Raw genomic sequence first — 23,790 nt, 5'->3', positions numbered from 1 at the left:
AATCTAATTACAAATCAAAGGGAAACAAAGGTCTTTCATAATCACACACTTGTAAGGATAAAACTCTTCATTTCATGTTTTCACTAAGTTGATGCGATAGGTTACAAATGGTTCTCAAGGAATGAAAACTAGTTTATACCTTTATTGAAACTGCCTCTATGACCAATCATACAGACACATTTTCAATATAGAAGAAATTTGGTACTCTATATTCATGTCGTTAAATATAGATCAGTTGGATCGATTACTCTAATATTTGTCTTATCAATATTTGGGAGAACACAGGTCTTCAAGTAAATCTAGAAGTATAAATCTTTGAATCAAAATTCGTAAATGTTTTAAAGCATTTGGCATAGGAATTGTAAGAGATTTGCATACTGAATACCATTTCTTTTGTGCTAATGCACTACCTTATCCGTCAGTAAGTTAATTGACCACTGACATTGACTCACAGTCAAAAGACAAATCCATTCCACCACCAGGGGAGGGGGTATTCAAATTCAACGTGAATTGCATTCCCCAGCCATGCCATTTGCTCTTTTTTTCCTATTCAAATCATGTTGCATTAAGCATTCATTCCTTCAAGCGTATGGCACAATGTGCCTAGTTGATACCATTTGCTGACTACTGCTAGTCACCCTCCTTGGGCTGTAGTCAGGACTTGGTCGCCTTCTGTTGCACATAGCAAATATCGCATGGTTGCTCTCATCATTGTCTCAGTTGCCATGACAACTATTAAAACAAAGCAAATCAAACATTCTCTTGCACATGTATATTGTCTACGTTGCTCAAGTTGGTACCACTTCTTGGGCTGTTAGGACTCGGCCGCCGTCTGTTGCATATAGCAAAAATCGCGTGGTTGCTCTCGTCATTGTCTCAGTTGCCATGACAACTATTAAACAAAACAAATCAAATGTTCTCATGCGCGTGTGTATTGTCCTCATTGCTCAAGTAGGTACCACTTCTTGGGTTGTTAGAACTTGGCCGCCTTCTGTTGCATGTAGCAAATATCGCATGGTTGTTCTCACCATTGTCTCAGTTGCCTTGACAACTATTAAAACAAAACAAATCAAATGTTCTCTTGCATATGTGTATATTGTCCATGTTGCTCAAGTTGATTGGGCTGTTAGGACTTGGCTGCCTTCTTGACTCTGTTCTGCCGCATCAGCATGCGATTCCGGTAGCAACCCTTGAGGTTGAATGACCGGTACCAGCCGCAGTTGCCGTTGCCGAAGCGGATGCAGCGCGAGTGCTTGGCTTCGCAGTCATCGTCATCGTAGCGCAGCCCAGAGAGATCCCAGTGGCACATGCTGGTGCTTTGCTGCTTGCAGTTGCCGCTGAAGCATAGGCTGATCTGTGTTCAGAGACAAAGATAAAGATAAAAGTTAAGGAGATTACATTAATGGTGTCGAAGGTTCTAAGTCGGTATAAGCATCCTGTGAGCAAATGTACCATGTCCCTTGAAATTATGTATGTACAAATATGACCCTGTTGCACTCAGGCACTTCTTTGCTGCATTGTTCCTTAAATGCTTTTGAAGTATAGGTTAAGAAGTTACATTAGCATATCACAATCACTGACCTTTGTTTGAACCTATTTTGTTTTTAAAATTAAGAAAGATCTGTACTTTAAAACAAAAAACTACTACAGTAAATTCTTCGGAACAAAATGGCCTTAATTCCCCTTTTGTACCCTTCCACATGGGCGATACCAAGAACTAGGAGCGTTTCAGCAAGCATTAGTCAGATATTTTTTCTGACAAATTTGCTCTTAGCCAATCAGATACAAGGATTTCAGTCGCTTATAACAGTTTGTCAGAAAAAAAAAGATATCTGACATAACGCTTGATGAAATGCCCCTTGCATTGCACAATAATTCTGAAATCCTACCTGACAAGTATCACAGTACTGTCTGTACAGATATCGCACTCCTTGTTTTTGCATCTTGGTCAAATCTGCATACTCGATCACCCAGTCGCAAGCTCCAACATTATAGCGGCCTGTCTCATCCCACGTTCCTGAATGAGATGATAATGAAAGATGGAATGAAGGATTAAGATAATTCTTCAGATCAAAAACATGCAAAAACACCATGTGATTTCATTCCAGTTTGTATTAGATACTGTATACTTTCTTTAAGCCATTGCATACCAGAGTGGGATGTCCATTGTCTTTTCTATGGAGAATTGCAAGAATTTGGATGCAACAGCTTGGATACCTCTAATGTTATTCAGATTGTTCTCTTCAGTTTGTAGACTGCAAACCAAGAATTTGAAGAAGGAGCTAATTGTTAATGTATTTTGCAAAAGTCAGATAATGATCATTGCTCTTATCAATATCTCCATTTCCATGGCAACTACGAAATAAATTGTGATTTCTAGGAAAGGGAATGGGATATGTGTTTCCTTCTTTTTAAAACAGACATTGAGTGATGAGTTTAATACCTGAGTACTAGATAACTCATCCATAGGCCTATGTTAACAGAGGGAAGAAGTTAAGGGACAGAATAACTTTTCCTTTTCTGATTGTAAATACTGAGACTGGTTTACAAATCTGCATAGCATGTAGTATATATTGACAGCAAATGCCAGCTGATTTCTCCCCAACCCCACCCCAAATACAATATAATAATAGTGAAATAAGGGAGAAAAGAGTGGGAGGAGAAATAGGAGAAAGAGAAGAAGGTTAATGTTCACAGTGTATAAGGGATCATAACTGCCAGTGATGTCAAGCATGGGCTCATCAGGGGGGATTACCGTTTGCAGACATGACACAGGTCAAAACCAACTCACCTGTGATGATGTAGACATGTCCCTTCCTGAGGCGCGGGAGGCCACACCCTTTATCGTGTCTCAGCATCATCGCCTCCACATGCCGGTGGAGCCCCATCTCACCGTCTCCCTTATAGATGCGCTCCACCTTGACGATGTAAGCAGTCACCCCATCCTCAATGTCCAGGGGAGCAATATCGTGCCCTCCCTCATCCACCCGGTCAGACATGCTTAGCCTCCCGAGGATCTTTCCGCGCACAACTGCAGACACAAAAGAGATAAAGCACAAAAACAATAACAAATTAAACTGTTACTTTATTACAAAATGCAGCACTGGATAGTGAATTTCTATGCAGATTGGATGTCATAGGATAAGAAAATGTAGTTTTGTAAAAGTTTGAGTTTAAAATTGTCTGCAAAAAAAAAAATTACTTCATTGTCTGTAAGAATTGTAACCCAAAGCATGATAAAGAATATGTGTCAGAAATGTAATTATAAAGCAGAAATCTTTTGCAGTCTGAAATTCATCAAAGTGTTCGGGAACTGAATCCGACCTCACAAGGAATGAAATATTACAGTAAGGATGAAAGACACTTTTCTGTTTTATTCTATCAAATGTTCTATTTTTGGATTAAGATGATAATTCTGAAGAGGTCACACTACGACACAGTTTTGTAACTTTGGAAGGACTTCAGTCTTTTGGGATTAGACACGTTTTGAAGCCCGTCAAAATCTCTGCTACTATTTTGACTCATCATCGCTGCAATCTGGATAACGTTCTTCCCTCTCCGATGGTATCAAGGGTGGAAAATTGTCAGCCGGCGTAGATGGATGGGTGATATGCGAGGCGATGGGAATGATAATGGATGTTGTGATTAAAGAACTCTATGGGAGTACATGAATGGGAAATCCCACAGATACTAAGTGGATGATGTTTAAATTAACCCCTTCCTCCTCTCCTCTTATACCTCACTCCAATCAAAAAACTCATTCCTGTATGTCTTCTCGTCTCTTTGAGAGAGCGCTCGCCACAGAACCATGGAATAGATGTGACCATGCCTCACTAAACCCACAGAAGACATGGAGATACAAGTCATGGATCAATAGATAATGGGTCAAAGTTTTGGCGTTTTCTGAATGAGTAATCCCTACATATATACCTTAAATTTAGGCCACACACACACACACGGCAAAAAAAAAAATGAAAAGAAGAAGAATGAGTTAGTGTAATGGGAGTTTTGCACAGTTCTGTATACCCATGTTTCCTAGTCCTAACATAACTCTTCTATATTTTCTGCCCATGAACCATGATGAAAGTAAACTTGAAAACTCTGTAACGATGGACCTGCAACACTTGCATAATTTATGTTGTAGCTTCGTGCTATAACTTTTGAAAATAAGGACCCTGTGAATTTGTAAACAGGCAACAATTGTACTGATCTTTGATGTAAACATGTATAGAGTGTGCTATTAAGCGAGTATACTCTAAACTTTCAGAGTAATCTGATAGTCCAGCAGTATCATAGTGGTTGCTGTCAAGTTTGAATCTCTACACTCCAGTAGACTTTAAAAACCCAACAACTTTAAAGTTCTTTTTCACAAACCTGATGCTCCTTAAAAGTGAGATTTTCTGACACATATTTCAGCTGGTTGGAAACATCCAATTTTGATGACTTCTACATCACGTTATTAGAGTTGGGAGCCTCTTAATGTGAAATACTACCTGCAGTCAAATTTTGATTCAGTGCTTTTTGTTGTATTATTGATGCAAAGTCACATCTGATAAAGCACACGCCTGATCTGAAATTGATGGTCAAGGGTAGGTGACCTAATTTGTCACTTTGTAGCCTAGCCTTGGTACATGTCTGTGCTATTTTTGATGATTTTGATTTCCCTCATGTATTGCTGTGGATATTGTTGATGGTCACACTGTTGAGATTCTTGAGATTAAGGAAGCATATTCCCCCATGAAATATCAGCTTGGGATGTTCATGTTGAGATCTTGAGATCATCAGACTTGACCTTGTTACTCTCCTCATGGTCCAGGGTACCCTCCCGACCCTTTGACCTTTTGTGAATACTTGATGCATATCCCCTCGGGTGGATGTCTAGGTCAGCTGTGTGAAGGGTGCTAGACAATGTGCCTGCCCCTTCCCACTCCCCACCCCCCTGCTGCCCACCCACCCGCCCCAACTCCACTTTCCATTAGCCAGTCGTATCAGTACCCACATGTTGCAGCTTCCATTAGGGACGTCCTGTCCTACCAAGGCGGAGCCACCATGTGTCCTGGCCTCACAATTAAGTCTAATTCTACAGTTCCTGTATCATGGTCTTGGACCAGACCAAGTATATTTTTACTCCCCTACCCAACCACCCACCCCCCCCCCCCTCCCCAGCACACACCCCAGCTCCTCCTCATCTCATTCTATCTCCAGTAGAGTTTATGCCACCATATAGATGAACAAATGATAACAAAGAAAGTAGCTAATGTGAAACTATAGTCAACAGATCATAGAGATGACTCCTCTATGTGGTAATGGTGAAGACACATCAAGGAGAATGCACATGGCAGTTTGATAAAATACAATAATCATATTTCTTTTGTTCATCTTTCAAGAGCTAATATCCATGTGCACGCCTTTTCATTATCAAAGTAACATAATGTGCATGTTACTCTTTGAAGTGATTATTCAAAAACTGTATTTCATTTTAATACAAGTGTAACCCCCCCCCCCCCCCCCCATCATCCCAGGTCCCAAGACCTGCAAAGAACACCTTCACCTGTGTTCAGGTTATATGGAGCAGGTATGGAGGAACACCTGTTACCCAGTCATTGTTACCCCCTGGAGGTGCTACTCATTTAACCCATCAAGTCCTGGGCAATTTTTTTTTGCAGCAGCAATCTTATCATTAAATTGGCAACTCTGAATTCTGCTTCATTCCTGTTCTATATTGGAATGATGAGATGGAATTAACTGAATTTCTTTTTAAAAAATATAAAAATAAGACGGAAATTTTACAGAATTTACCAAAAGCAGAGATGATGCAAATGAGGCCATCACTTATGCATAAACAACAGATGACTGTATTGAATATTTCATTCAACCTTTAACCTGTAGAGTTCCGAGTATACTCGCGCAAGTGTCTATGGGAAATGCGTGTTGTAGCAAAATCAGCCTTTCCTCAGCGGGTTAAAAGACTCAAATAAACTTATATTCTACCTCATGAAACAATAATACTGAATAGTAAAAAAAAAAAAAAAAAAATGATTGATGGGTTAAAATGAGAGTCCCAACTTGTCACTAGGGTGAAACTTTGATGAACAGAATAAAATCAAGCAAACAGAACAGTAATTAAGGCAAGACCAATTATGATGTGGATTTTTTTTTTTTTTGTCACATAATTGTGTCATCAGTGGCAGTCACATGATCATGTAATATGAGGCGATACTGTCATCGCCCTGCAAGACTTCCATTTAGTTGCATACATGTCTTTTCATTGGAATATCTCTTTTTTCTGCACATGAAATTTTTTTTTTTAATTATTTTCATGAAATTGTTCTTGGGCATTATATACTGAATAATGATTTCATAACTTTAAAGAGAAGAAGAAGAAAATGAAAATTTAATGACATTTTCATATAGAAAATAATGGGAGATTTGTGAGGCAATGACATCATCAAGTTGAATATGCGTGCGCATTTGTTAGCAATATCTGTGCCGTGATCCGTTGACTCTCCATCACACGTACTGACTCTATAGGAGGGATTGTGTTTACAAGTAATTCACATGTCTGTTTGGCTGTGGATGACTTTCCTTCTGTTTACATCATGTCAGCACTTATCACCTTCTTCATGCGTCATCAGACAACCTGCCGTCTGAATGTCATGGTCTTCAGTGCGAACAGAGAGTGCTTTTTCCCTTCACCTCCCTGCCACCTTTGGCATCTATGCGCTTACTCAACTTTCAGAAACACAGGAGAGAAGAGCACATTTGAAACTTAAAGCTATTAGTCTTAAGAATGAAAGGGAATTGTAGCTATCTCTACCTGCCATTTACAGACAGCATTCCTAAAAAGTGCTGCGTTGCCCATGACAACCACTAGCATAGAAAGGGCGGTTTGGGTACAAGCGTGAGTCAGCAAGGGGTACCTTCAGGGGAGCACTTCCTCCAGTGCTTAAACTTTTTTTTTTTGCAACAGAAGACAGAATTGGCCTTAATCTGTTCCCCTATCGTAGTATCTTTGTGGGGGTGGGCACTCTTTTTTCCTCCAGTGTCCGATGAAACTTGTCTGTGTTTTAATCTATTGAATGTGATCCATGCTTTTCGATTGCTACAAAGTAGGTGACGCAAAGCTTGAAGTACATCCGTTTTCAGATGTAAATCAAGATATTTGGTTCCTTTTTATCTATGTCTCTTTGACATTTATGTCTTGAGATGGTTTGATAAAAAGAAAGGGGTGGAAAAGTCGAGGTTATCTCCTGCCTGTTAACTGAAATCGAAAGTAATGCGATGTGTCGCATGATGTCATCATATTAGATTCATGGCACGCCTCCAAAGCATGAAGCATTTTTAAAGAAAAAAAAAATGTGATTCTGTTCACCTATCTTGTATCATACAAGGATGATACATGATACTTGAACAAGTTTCTTTCTTTACGCTTGCTGCATAGCGTCGTAGATATTATTTTTCTCTCATTTTTGTGAAGATTGAGAACAGGAAGGAGTAACAAAAGATGACATTTTCATTGTCAGCCACATTCATTTGTGTGGATTCAATTTTTGCTTGTCATTCCAAATATCACAGTGCACAGATATATCCCTTTTATGTGACGTATCATCACCGCAATAATCGTTTCTGAACTGATGGCAGATACGTGGGGATGCAGCACCAAGCACGCAGCTTCTTTCCTGTAGCGTCATGGAAACTGCCATACGCCCTTGACGAGACAATCTTCACATGCGAATTATTTCAGGACAGTCTGACGAGCAACACGTGTTGGATAATCTGGTTATGTCACGTCTGAACATCGTGATTTTTTTTTTGCGAACAACTTTTTGATATTGGGATACAGCTAGGAAAAGATCAAGCCCACATTATGTGCCCCTTAATATAAACTCGACATCCTATAGATCCAAAGTGAAATAAAAACGGCACTATTGTGATTATCTTATCTTTACACTAGCCCATTACCCCAGCCAAAATAAAAAAAAAGAAATAAAAAATAAGTAGAGAAAAGTCCTAGTAGATATGCTGTTGATTTTCTTGTATCAAATAAGTGATATGGTCACTCAGGAAGGAAGGAATTTTGTGATGACATTGAAAGCAAAACTACCCAAAATACACATAAAACCTCACAGATTAAAAGACTAGATATCAAACTGGTAATCCAGCTGAAGTCTGTAGATTTGTATCTTTACTTTCTTTCTTTTTTGTTACAACTAGAGAGATTTTTTTTTTTCAAGAGTATACCAGATCATGTACGAGTTGTATAAAGCATGAATTTGTTTGTGTTTATATGTGCAGGCAAACTTGAATTGGCAACCACCTGTCTATAGTGGCCACCTGCCATATTCAGCCACTAAAAACATCCTCCCCCCCCCTCCCAAAAAAAAGAGCCATTTTAATGACTCTTTCTATAGCAGTCATCTGTCTATAATGGCCTTTTTTTTTTGCCTCCCTTAGACCAGGCGTCCACTAGGGCGCGGACAAGACGCGGACAAGCCCCGGAATGCAAATTTGGTATTCCGCACTCCTTCGGGAACCTGTCCGCACGTTCCTGAACGTGTCCGCTCACTGTCCTAAACATGTCCGGGCGTTTCCGCACCTTCGGGAGAGAGAAAAATTTCCGCGTCCAAATTTTGATCGAGACCAAAATTTGGACGCGGAAATGAACTTCCTGACACCTTCGGCGACTTGTCCTGACGATGTCCTGAGGATGTCCCGCTTGTCCGGAACCCTTCCGCTCCTTCCGCACACGCTCCGGAAAGAATCCCGCGGTGTGGGGAAGCTTCCCGAATGAAAGCGGAAGACACCAGGAATGTTTTAGGACAGCGCGGAGCCGATGCGGATCTATATATGCAAGTGTCCGGAACCTATGCGGAAATTTTGTGATCGAGACACGAAAATGTCGACACTTTCCGCGACCGTCATGCCAATGAAACGCAAAATGAGCAAGAAGGGAGGCGAGGCCCCCATGCAAATATCTCCATCACAGGCACACCTTTCGTCTGGTGATGAAGAACAGGTATATCTAAAGAATTTCCGGTCCCAGAAGGCAAAGAAGAAGGTAGTAGAGACTGTGCCAAAAGCAACCAGAAAGAAGTGAAATCAGCCCCCTAATTTCCTAGTAAGTTTGTTTTGATTTGATCTTTTCAGAAATTATTTTTCATCTGAGTGACTTTCCTGGTTCCTATTACTTACTATAGTACATTTTCCTTTATGTGGTTTTCGTATTTTATTTGCAAACGAACTATGTTGTCCCATGTGACAGCCCAGCTGAAAATCACAAAAGTAGGTGGAAGTGCACTCAGAAAAAGAAAGCATAGAATTTTTGGCTAAATGTTAATGTATTATATAAACATGAACAAGTTGTTATTCATACGTAAATGCTTTCTAATGATACAACATATTAGAACAAAAGACAAATTCATCACACTAAAAAGCATGAATTCAATTGCAAAGATATACCTGTGGTCTCATTACAATGTAATATTTTTGAAGCCCAAAATAACAATGAAAGCTAAAGATGATGGAGGAAAATGAAGAATTTTCTGTCACTTCAAAATTCAAGTGAAATGAGAGAAAAAGCAATAAATCATGAACTCGAAAAAGTGTTAAATTTCTGTCTTTCTTTTGTTTTTGCTGAGTGTATATATTTAAGTGCACATTAAGCATCACAAATCATTTCAGAAATATTCTTTACCTGAATGATTTTCGTAGTTGTTATTACCTAATAATTTTTCTTCTCTATTTGTTTTAGTTGCAAATAAACTCGATCGTCCAATTTGACAGCCCAGCTGAACCCCCCCTAAAAAAAAAGTAAATTGAAGTAGGTTAAAAGTATTTCCCCATTTTTACACTTCACTGACAATAGGCTAGTAAGCTCTAAGCAGTTTTGTTACTTATCTTTTTATCTTGCCCAAACGTGGACTACCTCATCAACATGATTACATATACATATATATATATATATATATATATATATATATATATATGATATACATAAATATATATGGTTCAAAAAGTTTGCGAATATTATCCATGTGACTGTAGGCAGAGAAAAAATTGTTCTCCCAGATGAGACAAATCAAAAAAAAAAAAATGAGTCGTCAGCCGACATGCAGACAATCCTATTCTTCGACTATCGGTGGTCACATTCTATTATCAAATAATATTGACCAATCATATTAATATAATATCAGCCGCTACTGCGGAAGCACAACAAGGAGCATCAATGACGGCTAGCAGTCAAATGAGGAAAAGTCAAAGTCAGCGCCAAATTTATACCTTTCCATTTTCCTGGTATTGTCCGCAGTTTGTCCGCACGCCTAACTTGTGTTGTCCGGAAGGCATCCTGATTGTCCGCGTTCATTCCTGGTGTAATCCTAGATGTTTCCGCGCTGCCCGGCTACGATTAGCATATTCCGAGGTATTTCGCGCTCTTCCGGAGTGATTCCTAGGAATGTCCGCAGTCAGTCCGCGGACAGTCCGCGGACAGTCCGCGGACAGTCCTAGGAATGTCCCAGGACAAGCCGATTCACAAAGTTATTCCGCGTCTGTCGCGGACAGGATGCCGAAATAACAAAATTTGCTTCCGCAACCCTTCCGGAGCCTGTCCGCGCCCAAGTGGACGTCCGCCCTTAAGTGGCCATTATAGAAAGGTTTTACAATATATCAAAATTCCTGTGGTAGCATAACAATAATAGAAACAAGTTAGCAGGTAGTGTTCACAGCTAAACCACAAGCATGTGATTGTCTTCGATATCAATCTTTTGTATTATGTGTGTTGAAAATGTGCACTCATCCTGTCCAGCATTTTATCTGAAGGTGACAGAAAACAAAAAAATAACACCTGCTATTCTCACAAACAATCAGAAATTGAAACATTGGAACAGGTGTTTTAAATGATGTTTAATTCATGTGGACACCATCCTCAACTGAAAGGGGTCTGTAGCCATGACAGCTGTTTACTTTTACATTCAGAAACAGTGGCAAAGATTCAAAAAAGAGCAGACACTTCCAACAATACAGAGAGTACTCTGGTTGACTTTTGGAAGAGGAACAACTTTCTTATTTTGAAAATTAGAGTGCACAGCCATGGTCAAAACAGGTCTGCTAAGAGTTAAGTCTAATTTGTATGATTTCCACTCCACCATCATACAGTATACACAGTGCAACCTCCGGCCCACGGAGCATATGTGACCCTGCACCTCAAAACAAACAAAAAGTCACCAGACATGAATTTTTAGTTAAGACCATATTCTGAAAGAGCAGACTTTAAGCTTTAAAATGATGTATAACTCAAATCAAATGGACTCTCCTAACCTATCTAAATGATGGAAAGAAAGCACAAACTCAGGAAAAGTGTGAACTGAGAAAAGAGGCTCTGAAGTACAGTGTCTATTCGAGCGCTTAATCTTTACCAAACCGTGCTGGCTGTGCGATGAATGGGACAAAAAACAGGAAGTAAACCACCAGAGTAAAAACAATGAAGGAATTATCAGATTAAACTGAAATTAAGCATGCTTCATTAACACATTCTCTCCGTAATTGATGCCAACTTTCAAAGCAGTAGCACTATCCTTTCAAAAGTTATTAGAGTTGAAGGTGAAGAGTGTGGACAAGGTTTTTCAGAAATGAAAAAGGGATTCTAAAGACACACCTAATCACACTATTCTACCAAAAATGTTCGAGATAAACTGCTAAAAAACACACTTTCCTGCCCGTTTTATGATACCAAATTTTAGCATAATGTAAAAGACGACCCGCTCTTTCAGAAAATATGAAAAAGTCAAGTTCGGCTAAGTTGACCCATTTCACTTATTTTCAGTCCTCACGCAAAATTAGTGTGTGCGACTTTATGTTCGTTTTGAGGTGCACGGTCACATATGCTCGAAGCTCCGAAGCTAGAAGCCTCAACTCTGACAATTGGAGAAGATACACAATCATTGTTTCCTAACCCCTTTTCCTAATCCTTTAGGTATAATATCAAAACATTATAAAATACTTTGTAGTCTAACAGTATTTAAAGCTTTCATTTCTTGTAGATAAAAACAAACTTTAAACACACTCCCTTCACCAGTTATAACTATTTTGTGCTCTAGAACTGTCAATAAATGAGAAATTACACATTTTCCTTTGTGCATATTGTAGCTTCAAGGTTAAATATATTCCCAAATTTATGTTCTGTCCTCTGAAGAGTCTCAGGTGCTCTTGGGTATATAACAGTACACCAAAAGAACTTCCTGGTATTTTTTTGTCTATTTTTTGTCAGTCCATTTGTTCTGAATTGTGTAGGTAAGAAACAAGATCTGATCAAAAGTTTGAAATGTGAGATTACCAAAACTCCTCAGGTGTGAAATTATGAAATCCGTATAGAAGGAATAAAGAAAGATGAATTTTCTACACCTGCAAAATTATCATTGATTTTTTGGCAAAAAAAATATCAGAAGCAACTCCATCTTTTTCTTTTGATAGACCTCAAGCATTGCTGTAGTTGAGTTTAGCGGCTATTGAAAAAAAGACAAATTTGTCATCTTAATTATTTTAACTTCATACTTCTACCTGTTTTCAACCAAATCAAAAAGAATATATATGCTTAAAAAGGATCTCTTGAGTAAAAGAAGGTTTCGTATTTACAGTCATCCTCTAGAGTTTGGGATCAGTTGAACCAAGGCATGCCACAATTTCTGACCCGGTCCGTCATATTTTGGGGGAGATATGGCGATAAATTGACTTGTTTCAGTTTTGATAAGTTGTTCTTGTTGGATTGTGGAGAGAACAGGACACTAGATCCTAGCCGCAAGTGGCAACCTAATTCAGGTAATTTCCTCTTGCCCGTAATAAGTTTCAAGTTTAGCTTGTCATAGCCAGCATTTGAAGTCTCCAAAATGATATATTTCTCTGCTGCAGATTACAATTGTAAGTACTTGGATCCATGTTCAGTAATGAACGTAATCTGTTTCTTGTGAAAACGGAAAGAGTAACTCCTAGGTTTAATTTTTTTTTTTGGGGGGGGGGGGAATCTCTAGTGCACCATGAGGCATTTTTTTTTTATTATGGACAAGAATAATTATTGTTACTATCTAGACTAAATGTAATCAGTTTAATATACAAAAAAACATTCTTCAATTGCTTGACAAATTTTCATTGATAAAATTCTTCTTTAGCAGATTTATTTGTTTCACCTGTAGATTCTTCATGTCATCAGTAGGGAATGCCATGACTTTCTTTTTGGCAACTGTTTGCCAACTCCGATGATAAAAGAATGACAAACATTTATAATACAACCCTTGACAAATAACTGTACATTGATTTTAGAAATGTACAGAGCCATAATTTATGTTTCAGTATAAGAAGTTGCTAAGATAGCAAGATTTGCTGCAGTGGGAAGTGTTATTGTAACGTCAAGAATCCTGCTTCTTGTTTGGCTGTTGCTACGAAAACTTGCTCTTCTATTAAGAGTTGCTATCCTAACATCATCTATAAATTGAAACTTTGAGCTTTTCATGGTTATCTCCCTTATTTGCATGCATCATTGTGTCCAGTATCACTCTTTGGTGAAAAATATGTGAAAGTATAAAATTTGTCAACATTCATATACAAAGTTATTTCTACCTGTTATTTAAAAAAAAAAAATCTCTTTCTTTCTGTTTGTTTGTTTTTACTCATTTAAAGTTAACTTTAACATGGTGCGAAAATACACTTTGATCTGTCAGTGGCAAATAAGTTGGTCTTGGATGAGTTGATTCCATATAGCAATGAATTCTATAGAACCCATCGATTAACCCTTGTTTTGCTGTGATTGATGCAAAGTTCAAAAGTCTTTATCATTCACCTCACATATGTTGTCATGTGGAAGATGCAAGAGAGTGAGACACAGCTAAGTTAGTGTAATGGATGGCCCAGTACACTTGTACTTGCACATCTCTGATATTGTCTGATCTCAAGCAATGATGCTCAAGACCACATCGTCCCTGATACTTGATATAGTGTTGGGTTCTGGTAATCCATTGTGAAGTATAGCAGAGATATGGCAGGGGAGAGGGAAGTTCACAGGAAAGACATGCCTTTGTCAGCAGACATATTTCAGATGAAAGAGAAGCATGCCAGACTGGGGAGGAATGATCATGCTTGATCTCTTTTGAATGATATTAATGCAGTTCAAACCGGTTGGGATTGCACATCAAATATTGCAATATTTCATGAACGTTTAGGGCATTCCTAGAAATATTGAATGAAACAACTACTTTTGAAGGCTTTTAATTGTTATTTCATCAAATGATTGATCTTATCAAAAGGAGAATTGTGATTACTATTGGTAAGATTACAATATATCATATACTCTGACAAGAGATATATAATCACATTCTGAAAAATACAATGATAATTGTTCTTGATCCATTTTGGGCCAATTTTTAGCCCTCTGTTCTGTTTGTCATCAAGTCAAATAGTGTCAATATTGCACATCAGTGTGTCAGTATTAATTTGGTTTCTGTGACCACGCAAGCTAAATGGGAAACATGACAGTATATCTAAACCAATTGATTTTTCCCAAACCTAAATGTGGACTCTTTGTAAAATTGCAAAGTGTGTAATCTAAACCAACATCACTATTTATACTTAAATTGTTTTGCCCGAACCTAAATATGGACGTTATCTTCTTGTAAGGATTACAAATTTCGTCATCATAACCAATATTGCTTTTTGTGCTTTAACGGTTTTGCTTGAAACTAAATATGGACTCGTTGTAAGAATTACATATTTCATCATCTTAACCACCATCACTATTTATGCTTTTAATGGTTTTACCCAAATCTAAATATGGACTTCTTATAAGGATTACAAATTTCATCATCTAAACCAACATTGCTATTCATGCTTTAATGGTTTTGCCCGAACCTAAATATGGACTTCTTATAAGGATTACAAATTTCATCATCTAAACCAACATTGCTATTCATGCTTTAATGGTTTTGCCCAAACCTAAATATGGACTCCTTATAAGGATTACAAATTTCATCATCTTAACCAACATCACTATTCATGCTTTAATGGTTTTACCCAAACCTAAATATGAACTCCTTGTAAGGATTACAAATTTTGTCATCTTAAACAACATCGCTATTCATACGTTAATGGTTTTGCCCGAACCTAAATATGAACTCCTTGTAAGGATTACAAATTTCATCATCTTAACCAACATCGCTTTTTGTACTTTAATGGTTTTGCCTGAACCTAAATATGGGCTCCTTGTAAGGATTACAAATTTCATCATCCTAACCAACATTGTTTTTTGTGCTTTAATGGTTTTGCCTGAACCTAAATATGGAGTCCTTGTAAGAATTGCAATTTTCATCATCCTAACCGACATCACTATTTATGCTTAAATGGTTGTGCCCTAACCATAGTATGAACTATTTGTAAGAATTACAACTTGCGTAAACTTAACCAACTTTGCTAGTTATGCTTTAAATATCTCTGACTAAGTCACTGGTACACCAATAAACACGTAATGTTCTCAATCTCTCCAGAATATTCGTTTCATTCACCTAGTGGGTGAGTCTCAAAACGAACATTCACTCCATCAATCGGCAAGGATATTTTTCACCCTGGGAAGAAGATTGACGCTGTTTTGATTTCAGATTACCGCGCAGAACAAGAAAGGTGTTTTGAAGTCATTCACATTCAACCCAACCCCCCCCCCCCCCCACCAGTTTCTTGGTTCTATGCTCTGTTCACATTTATCTGTGAATCACGCCTTGTAATCTGGCTTGTGTTTCGCGGTAAAATCAACAACTTCCTGGCATCTGTTGCGATGCTTTCCCTCCAGCTCTCCAACCATGTCTCATTCCAAACAATGCTAATCAGCAGAAATTTGAGGGTTGTTGTGTATAGTGTCTGTCTTCCAAATGGCAAATTTTCTGATTACGAGACAAAATGATGAAAATTTCATTTTTTTGGCCCAGGAATTGTGGCTCATTAATGGAATGGAATTTTATACCTAATAAATAAGGAACAAAAAAGCTGTTTAAAGTAAACTAGTTTCCATTTTCTTTTTTAGTGATATTTGATTTTGAGATTAAACTGTTACATCTGAAAGTACTGACTTTTCAAATCTGATAATTTTACATCATAGCACTGCAAACATTGACATTTGTGTGGTATAGTATGACTTTAAGTTTTTATTGAAAATTATGTGATTTTCAGAAACCATTAACAACTATCTGGGGTGAGTTCTCCCTGAGTATATCTCAGTGTCACTAGTATTGCTCAACAAGAAATAAAATGCTTGAATATTAATTCAAACCTTAGGACCAGTAAAGGATACAACCAACAATTCAAGTTTTCATTGATGTTTCAAAGTGTAGAAAATTCATTGCTATCAATGTAAACATTGCTACTAGAATGAGCAAAGGAAAAACAAATTTATACATTAGGCATACCTTTTTTTATACAAAAGAAGTTGTCATTGAAAAAAGAAGACAATATTTTTCACTTAAGTGTTATAACAAAGGTTTACATGAATTACATATGACAACCAATATTTTCATAATATAACATTATCATAAATATTGTAAAGTGGTCTTCGGGTCAGCTGATGGTACACCCACAAATGACTGAGAATCTAGACACCAGTACATAAATGGATGGGACTTCTGTGAAATTCTATGTGGTCCTAACCCAAGTCATATCCACTAAGCCTAATGCACAACTAAATAAGAAGAAACGATAAATCTTCACCAGTACCTTTATGCTCTGGATCTGGTCACATAACCCTTTCTGTGGCAGGGACTTTGGACAGTGTGTACAATGCTATGAGGTTTTCTGTGTCAACCGGTACTCAAGGCAAATAAAGGGTTAATGTCACTGACTTCTCATAACTTTCTGGCTTCCTGCCCATTATTGACAGGCATTGGATTTGATTTCACCAATAGCTTTATATTCAATTCAGAATTATCCATATATCTGATACTATGTCATTTATCTTATTTACTGTATTTCTTCTTTTTTTTTCAATACTGTTGAATGAAAATTGGTCATACAAGAGGAGAATATATACAATTTTTATTCTTACCAGAAAATGTAATATCGTTTGATGAGCCAAATCAAATTGAAGTACAAGTGAGTGATTTAATTCATAAAAGTGCACTTGGCCTTATGTAAGAGTGTGTGCTGAGTGTGCATGTGTGTGTGTTTGTGTGTAGACACACATGCTATGCCAGGAAGATAGTTATAAAGCCCAGAAGGTCAAATATATTACAGAGTATGGTCTATGAAACAGACTTGGCTAAGATATGAGGCTGGGAAAAAAAGAAATAGACCCCACCCCCACCCCCACCCCTCCCCATAGCAACAAAAAAAAAAAAAATCTGTTTATTCCACATTGCAACTTGGCCTTCCTTCCTTAAATTCATGGTAAATGCACAGTGAATGCACACCCACTTAGACTCCATACTCCCTGGATAACTCAGCCCTTTCCTGCCCCGCCACCAGTAGGTAGCTGGATTAAGTAGTCTTCAGAGATAGAATAAACCAAATGAACTGCTGACAAAATCTCAAAGCCCTAGACTTTCTAACATTTCATTTATCCTACTATAGCAAAAACACACCATGAAAAATTTACAATATCACATTTGTGTGTGTGTGTGTGTGTGTGTGAATATCAATTAAAGGATGGGATGTGGTCAGTAGCAGTGTGCCTAAAATCTAAACTGAACAGGTCAGATCACAACACTATGTTCATATATTTCTTATAGAACATCTTAAAAAAGAATTATTTCAATACATTTTATGATTCTGCAAGTCAAATTTTAAGACAATTATCATATGAGTTGATAACAGATACCAAATTTCTGATCACTTGTTCACAGAACAGTTTTGTCAACTTATATGTGTATGACTTTATCATGGTAACTTGTCAATGGGTCACATTTAACTTGTCATGCCTTACTTGAATACCAAAATTAGACAGTGGTCTGTGGTTGTTAACTACTAATGTTTCTATAACAGCTATAACTATATCAGCAACTATATAAATCTACTATCAATGGACTTCAAAGACAATGACCTTTCTCTCTTTTTCATGTATCATTGAATTATCTTGAATAGCCAAACCAACACATGCTTCAAACAAGTACAAGGAAGTTTTGATTTTTTTTTTCAGTCACAAAGTTTTAACCCTTTGAGAAGGGACTGATTTTGCTGCAACACGCATTTCCCATAGACACCTGCCAGAGTATACTCGGGGCTCATCCTCAATGGGTTGTCCAAAAGTAGGCTTTTAGCAACAATAATATATTTAATCAAAGTGAGTGCATGTAAAAATATCTAAGGTAGTAGAGAATCCTCATACTGGCAGTATAATGATTTTCTCATTGTTAAAAAGAAAGAAAGAAACAAGAATTTAAAGCATATTATGCAACACAGGTTATTTGCATGACAAACAGATCATAAACCTGCAAGATATGTGTGTCAGATACTCGAGTAACATTTCAGCTAAAAGTAGTGTTTACTTCTTGATACCAATTTTCATACTTAAGTAATTTTCATACTTAAGTAATTTACTTACTTGAAATCATATGTCATTGGTCAGGAAACACACTTCACAGCACCATTTTACAAGGGGGTTACATTTATTATAAGCACAGTAATTACAACTTCTACTGCAAGCTGATTATTATTCATTTCACTTCTTTTCTTTTCTTTTTCTCAACTGTCATAGTTGAGGCTTCAGTTATTTGTAAGGCAATATGATTTTAAGCTGCCATTGGAAACAAAATCTAGCAATGACAACTAATTTTATGTGTGCGTGTATGTGTGTGCATGTGTTCATCATTATACACGTATAATGTATGCATGATTATTTGATGAGCAGTGGTAGATGCTGCCTATATTTTTTAGTTCAGTTTACTTTGAAATTTGCTTTTAAAAAACCAAATTAGAAATCATTGAGTGAATTTTAACCCATTGAGGACGGGTCCCGAGTATATATTTCTTAAGAGTTTGTGGGATTTTTTATGTCCAATATTCTATGGCATATGTAAAATAGATAAGGGAAACCTACATCTAATGTATCAGATATTAGAATAGTAAGTATTTTCAAATAAAAGAAGTTCCTGTTTGTCATTACCAATTTCCATTAGATCTGTATGTATAGAGTTTGTGGGAAGTTTTTTTTTATTTTTAATTTCCCAAATTCTCTGATAGATGTGAGATAGTCAGATACAGGGGAAACCTATACCTCATGTGTCAGATAGATATTAGAAAAATATCAAAGTATTTTCAAATAAAAGTAGTTCTCCTTCCTCATTACCAATTTCCATACATCTGTATAGAGTTTATGTGTATGTGTGCATTTTTTTTATGTCCCAAATTCTCTGGTATACGTGAAATAGTTAGATGGGGAAACCTACACCTCACGTGTCAGATATTAGAATAGCCTTAAAGTATTTTCAAATAAAAGTAGTTCTCATTTCTCAGTACCAATTTCCATAAGTCTGTATAATACCAGAGTTTGTGTGTGTGTGTGTGTGTGCATTTTCTTGATGTCCCAAATTCTCTGGTATATGTGAAATAGTCAGATAGGGAAAACTTACACCTCATACTATCTCCATGATGTGTTTCCTTCCATTGACTGAGTGCTATACCCACAAACATGATTGCCTCCGACAGGGTGCTTAATTCGGGGCCCTAAATACCAGCAAGATGCTAATTGGTGGTTAGGGAGCAAAGGGGGTGGGGGGTATTCAATGTTCTGTCTTGTTTAAGCCCCAACGTGCTTCCAACTTGGAGCCGGGATGGATGGCAGGAAATCATCGCTTTGTAGAAATTATCAGCAAGAACACTGCCACTCAGTGGACGAAAGAATGAAATTGAATAATTAGCAAGGGGAAAATTTGTTTTCGGGGACCTTCTGTTTTCGTTTCGAATTTGCTCTGAGCTTGAATAAGGTAATAGTGATAAGGCTGCTGAGATGTTTGAGTTGCCGTGATAAGTATAGCTTCTCCAAATCAGGTGCTATCAAGAATTCTTATCCATCTACTGAAATGATACGAGGTCTTTTATGAAAATTAATACATTTTGTAGTGGCTTACTTCCTTGGAATCACATGCCATAGGTAAGGAAACACACTTCACAGCACCATTTTACAAAGGGGGTGTCATTTATTATAAGCACAGTAATTACAGCTTTTACTACAAGCTGATTATTATCTATTTCACTTCTTTTTTCTTTGTTTCTTCCCAGCTGTCATAGTTGAGGTGTCAATCATTTGTAAGGCACATGATTGTGAGCTGCCATATGAAACAGAATCTAGCAGTGACAGCTCATTTTGTGTGTGCGTGTATGTGTGTGCATGTGCTCGTCATTATACGTGTATGCATGATTATTTGATGAGCAGTGGTAAATCTATGCAGTTCCAAAACCGTATCTGTAGATGCTGCCCATATTTTTAGCTCGGTTTACTTTGAAATTTGTTTTGAAAAACCAAGTAAAAATCATTGAGTGAATTTTAACCCATTGAGGACGAGTCCTGAGTATACTCGGGCAGGTGTCTTTGGGAAATGCATGTTGTGGCAAAATCAGCCCACCTTCAACGGGTTAGTAAGTGTCAGCTCACAATGTGTAGTAATATTTATATCTCCATTTTGAACAAACTGGAACCAAATGTTGCTAAGAATCTATGTCATAATTTTCACTCTTTGTGCTGCAGCATACTTGCACAATTTGGAGTTTTTTGACAAGGTAAATAGATGTCAAAATAGATGTAATTTTTAAAATGAAACTGAGTAAGTGACCATTAGATTCAGCTATTTTGAATGTAAAGACAAATAAACTTAGAACAACCTTTTTCATTGCACAGGAATTTATGATCATCTCATTGCAACATTTTCTCTGCTGATTTTATGACAAAATACTGAACATAATGATTTATATGGTAAGGGACTTTGGTCATAGTAATTCAGTGTGAATTGTTACATATTTGTGAAACAATCCAGACATGTTAAACACTGTAAAGGCAAAGCTGATAAAATGCATACTTAGCAAACTTGACAGGAACATGTGAGAATAGATTAAGGTAAAGTTTATAATAGAAGATTGATCTCAAAAAGTACATAAAGACGCAATATGAAAATAACTCAACTTTCCTGAACAAATAACATCTCTTTGAAATGTATACCCATTAGTCATTAAAAGTAAGAGAAAACTCAATTGTTATAACTGATATCCATATAAGCTATTATCAAGAAATTTGACACTGATATTTTCTGGCAATTGTATTAGGAGCAATCCACTTTATAATATGGCTGATGAGATTACCATGGAAATATGATACATCCACAAAAATGGCAGAACAATAATTCCAAGCCACTCACCAAAATCTGATCGGCAAAATTGCTGCTGGGGATGCTCCGGCATACATAGGCGCTGCGCCGCAATCTTGGCATCCTCCCCACAGACCGCAAAGACCAAGAACCAGAAGACTGTCACTGACCATGCCATCACCGTGCTAGAAATCCTCAATTCCATCCCGAGAAAAACAGCCACCAGCCCAAGATCCTTTCCTTTCGTCACTCTTACCAAAAAAAAAAAAAGATCTTGTTTGTTGTGTTTGTGCGCGTTTATTCCTTTCCAATCCCAGGGAGCTCAAAAGTTGTAAATATCCAGTGTGTCTTTTCTTTTTTTGATATCTCTTTTTCTCTTTCCCTCTTTCTCGCTCGCTCCTTTTTAACCCCTTCCTTCCGTCAGAGCAAATTGCATCTAGTGGCGCGGTCTACTAACTTCTGCCAGGCATACTTCGTTCCCGTTCCGCGTGATAATCCAGCTCAGCTGTTTATGTTCAGGGCATAGTACTGGGTGGTGTTATGTCGGGGAGTGTCAGTGGATGTAGCTCCGAACAGTGGATGGTTTCGCTTGTACTTCTCCTCACTTTGACTCCCCCTATTGGCAATGACTGGAACAGGTCGTTATGGCTCCCCCAGTATTTATACCCACTTCCCCAGCAGGAAATACTTCAATTGGTCTTTACTCCCCCTGGAAATATAGGATATGAAAGTTTGTATACATTTTTTTTTCTTCTTTTTTTTTTTGTGTGTGGTGGTAGTGGTGGTAGTGGTTTGGGAAGGGGGAATGGTGTTGTGTGTGTCTATTAAAAAGCCTAAAAAGACAGAAATAAACTTTCACATCAAGTGGTTAACCAAATTGTAAAGTTGTTCATGATGCATAAATTGAGTATGGGGAAAAAATCAGTCCTTTTGTCTCTGATTTTGTTGTTGTTGTTGTTGTTGCTTCGTTTTGGATTGAATACTTTTTAACCTGTTGAGGATGGGCTGATTTTTGCTATAGCATGCATTTCCCACGGACACCTGCCCGAGTATACTCGGGACTAGTCTTCAACGGGTTAAATGAATCCAAAGTTGAGATTTCATGCATGATCCTTCAGAAATATCACAAAACTCCTTCCATGCTTGTCAATTGTCATGGTAGCAAAAAGTATAATAATATTAGGCAGGGGAAATAGGTGATGATTATATGTAGAATTATAACAATGTAAATTTAATCACTTTTGAATATGTAGTTTTCCTTTCTGTTTCATTTTTCTTTTTGATAAACAGTTTGGTCACTTTGGTTTTGGAGAAGGTCCGTAATGCAGTTAAAACTACATTGATAAACCTGGCAGTAATGATTTGAAAAGCTAGTGACATATTGTTATTTAGCAAGGTCACTAGAGTGTTTTATTACTTTGTGATGCATATGAAAGTACTAGAATGGGGGGAAAATAGAAAACAACAAATCCAGACAAGTAATCAAAGTGTAATGTGGCATTTTTATGTGTCTTTGAGTGACATGGGAGAGAGAGAAAAAAAAAAACACACTCAAGAATACAAAGTTAAGGTGGCATCAAACTAATTCTTGGTTTCATAATCTTACATCTAGTCCTGCTTGCCTCTCTATCTCTCTCTCTCTCTCTCTCTCTCTCTCTCTCTCTCTCTCTCTCTCTCTCTCTCCAGTATCTCCATGTCCCATGTACATTGTTTGTTACTTTTTGGGCTATTTTCTCCCAAGAATGGACAGGTGGTAACTCTGTGTCTTTGTTTAACCCACTGCCTTTTGTAACTGAGTGTGTCACGTGTATACCCTATGGGGGAATTCTGATATCTTAGAGGCAGAGTTAGATCCAATGATGGGGATTAATTGCACTGTAGAAATAAAACCAAACAAAACAAAACAAAACAAAACAAAACAAACAAACAAAAAGGCGGGAAAGCATGCAGCACACTTATGGAGAATAATTTGGCCAACTGGGAAATCATATCACAAAAAAAACATTCAAACATTCGTAGGAAGATTCAAATTAGATGATGGTAATCATGATTCTTCTGTACCTCCTCCCCTTCCTTGATAAAAATGTTCAGTTCCTCCCTCCTCCCCCCCCCCCCCCCCCCACCCTAACCCGCACCTCTCTCCCAGAACTGCCCTCAACCAGAATGACTTTTATCTGGCACCCAAGTCACAAACATTTGTCAGGAAGTGATGTTATCCAGTATAAAAGAATCCAATATGAAATGTTTCCCTCGGCTTCCTCTCCCATTTCCTGTTTCAGTGTTTATGTCCAATTGTCGAGTCCCAAACATAGACCTCCTCTTTCTCCTCCCTCCTCTTCTCTTAGATTTGTTTTTAATGACTTTCACCTACGTCATACTCTTACGACTGAAATATTTAGCCCTAGTTTAAAAAAAGAAAAAGAAAAAAGTGGCCCAGTCGGAAGAGGAAGTTGTTGAATGGCAATTAAGGAGA

At 37.5% G+C, this 23,790-nt stretch overlaps 1 protein-coding gene across 1 annotated transcript; it reads right to left on the bottom strand.

Moving 5' to 3' along the window:
- Positions 1 to 726: 726 nt before the first annotated feature.
- Positions 727 to 21,551, bottom strand: LOC139716616 (metalloproteinase inhibitor 3-like). The gene is made up of 4 exons (XM_071628143.1): positions 21,369 to 21,551; positions 2,792 to 3,031; positions 1,890 to 2,017; positions 727 to 1,354 (listed from the first exon to the last, which is right to left on the bottom strand). Exons 1-4 carry the CDS (start codon positions 21,520 to 21,522, stop codon positions 1,127 to 1,129), a joined length of 750 nt encoding a protein of 249 aa, XP_071484244.1. The 5' UTR covers positions 21,523 to 21,551; the 3' UTR covers positions 727 to 1,126.
- Between the last annotated feature and the right edge of the window lie 2,239 nt (positions 21,552 to 23,790).

This window comes from Diadema antillarum, unplaced genomic scaffold (assembly GCF_040938485.1).
Source record: "Diadema antillarum isolate AM-2024a unplaced genomic scaffold, OU_Dant_1.0 scf00000068, whole genome shotgun sequence".
NCBI classification, from domain to species: domain Eukaryota; kingdom Metazoa; phylum Echinodermata; class Echinoidea; order Diadematoida; family Diadematidae; genus Diadema; species Diadema antillarum.
Note: the sequence above shows the minus strand (reverse complement) of the source record. Positions and strands in the feature narration are given on the sequence as shown.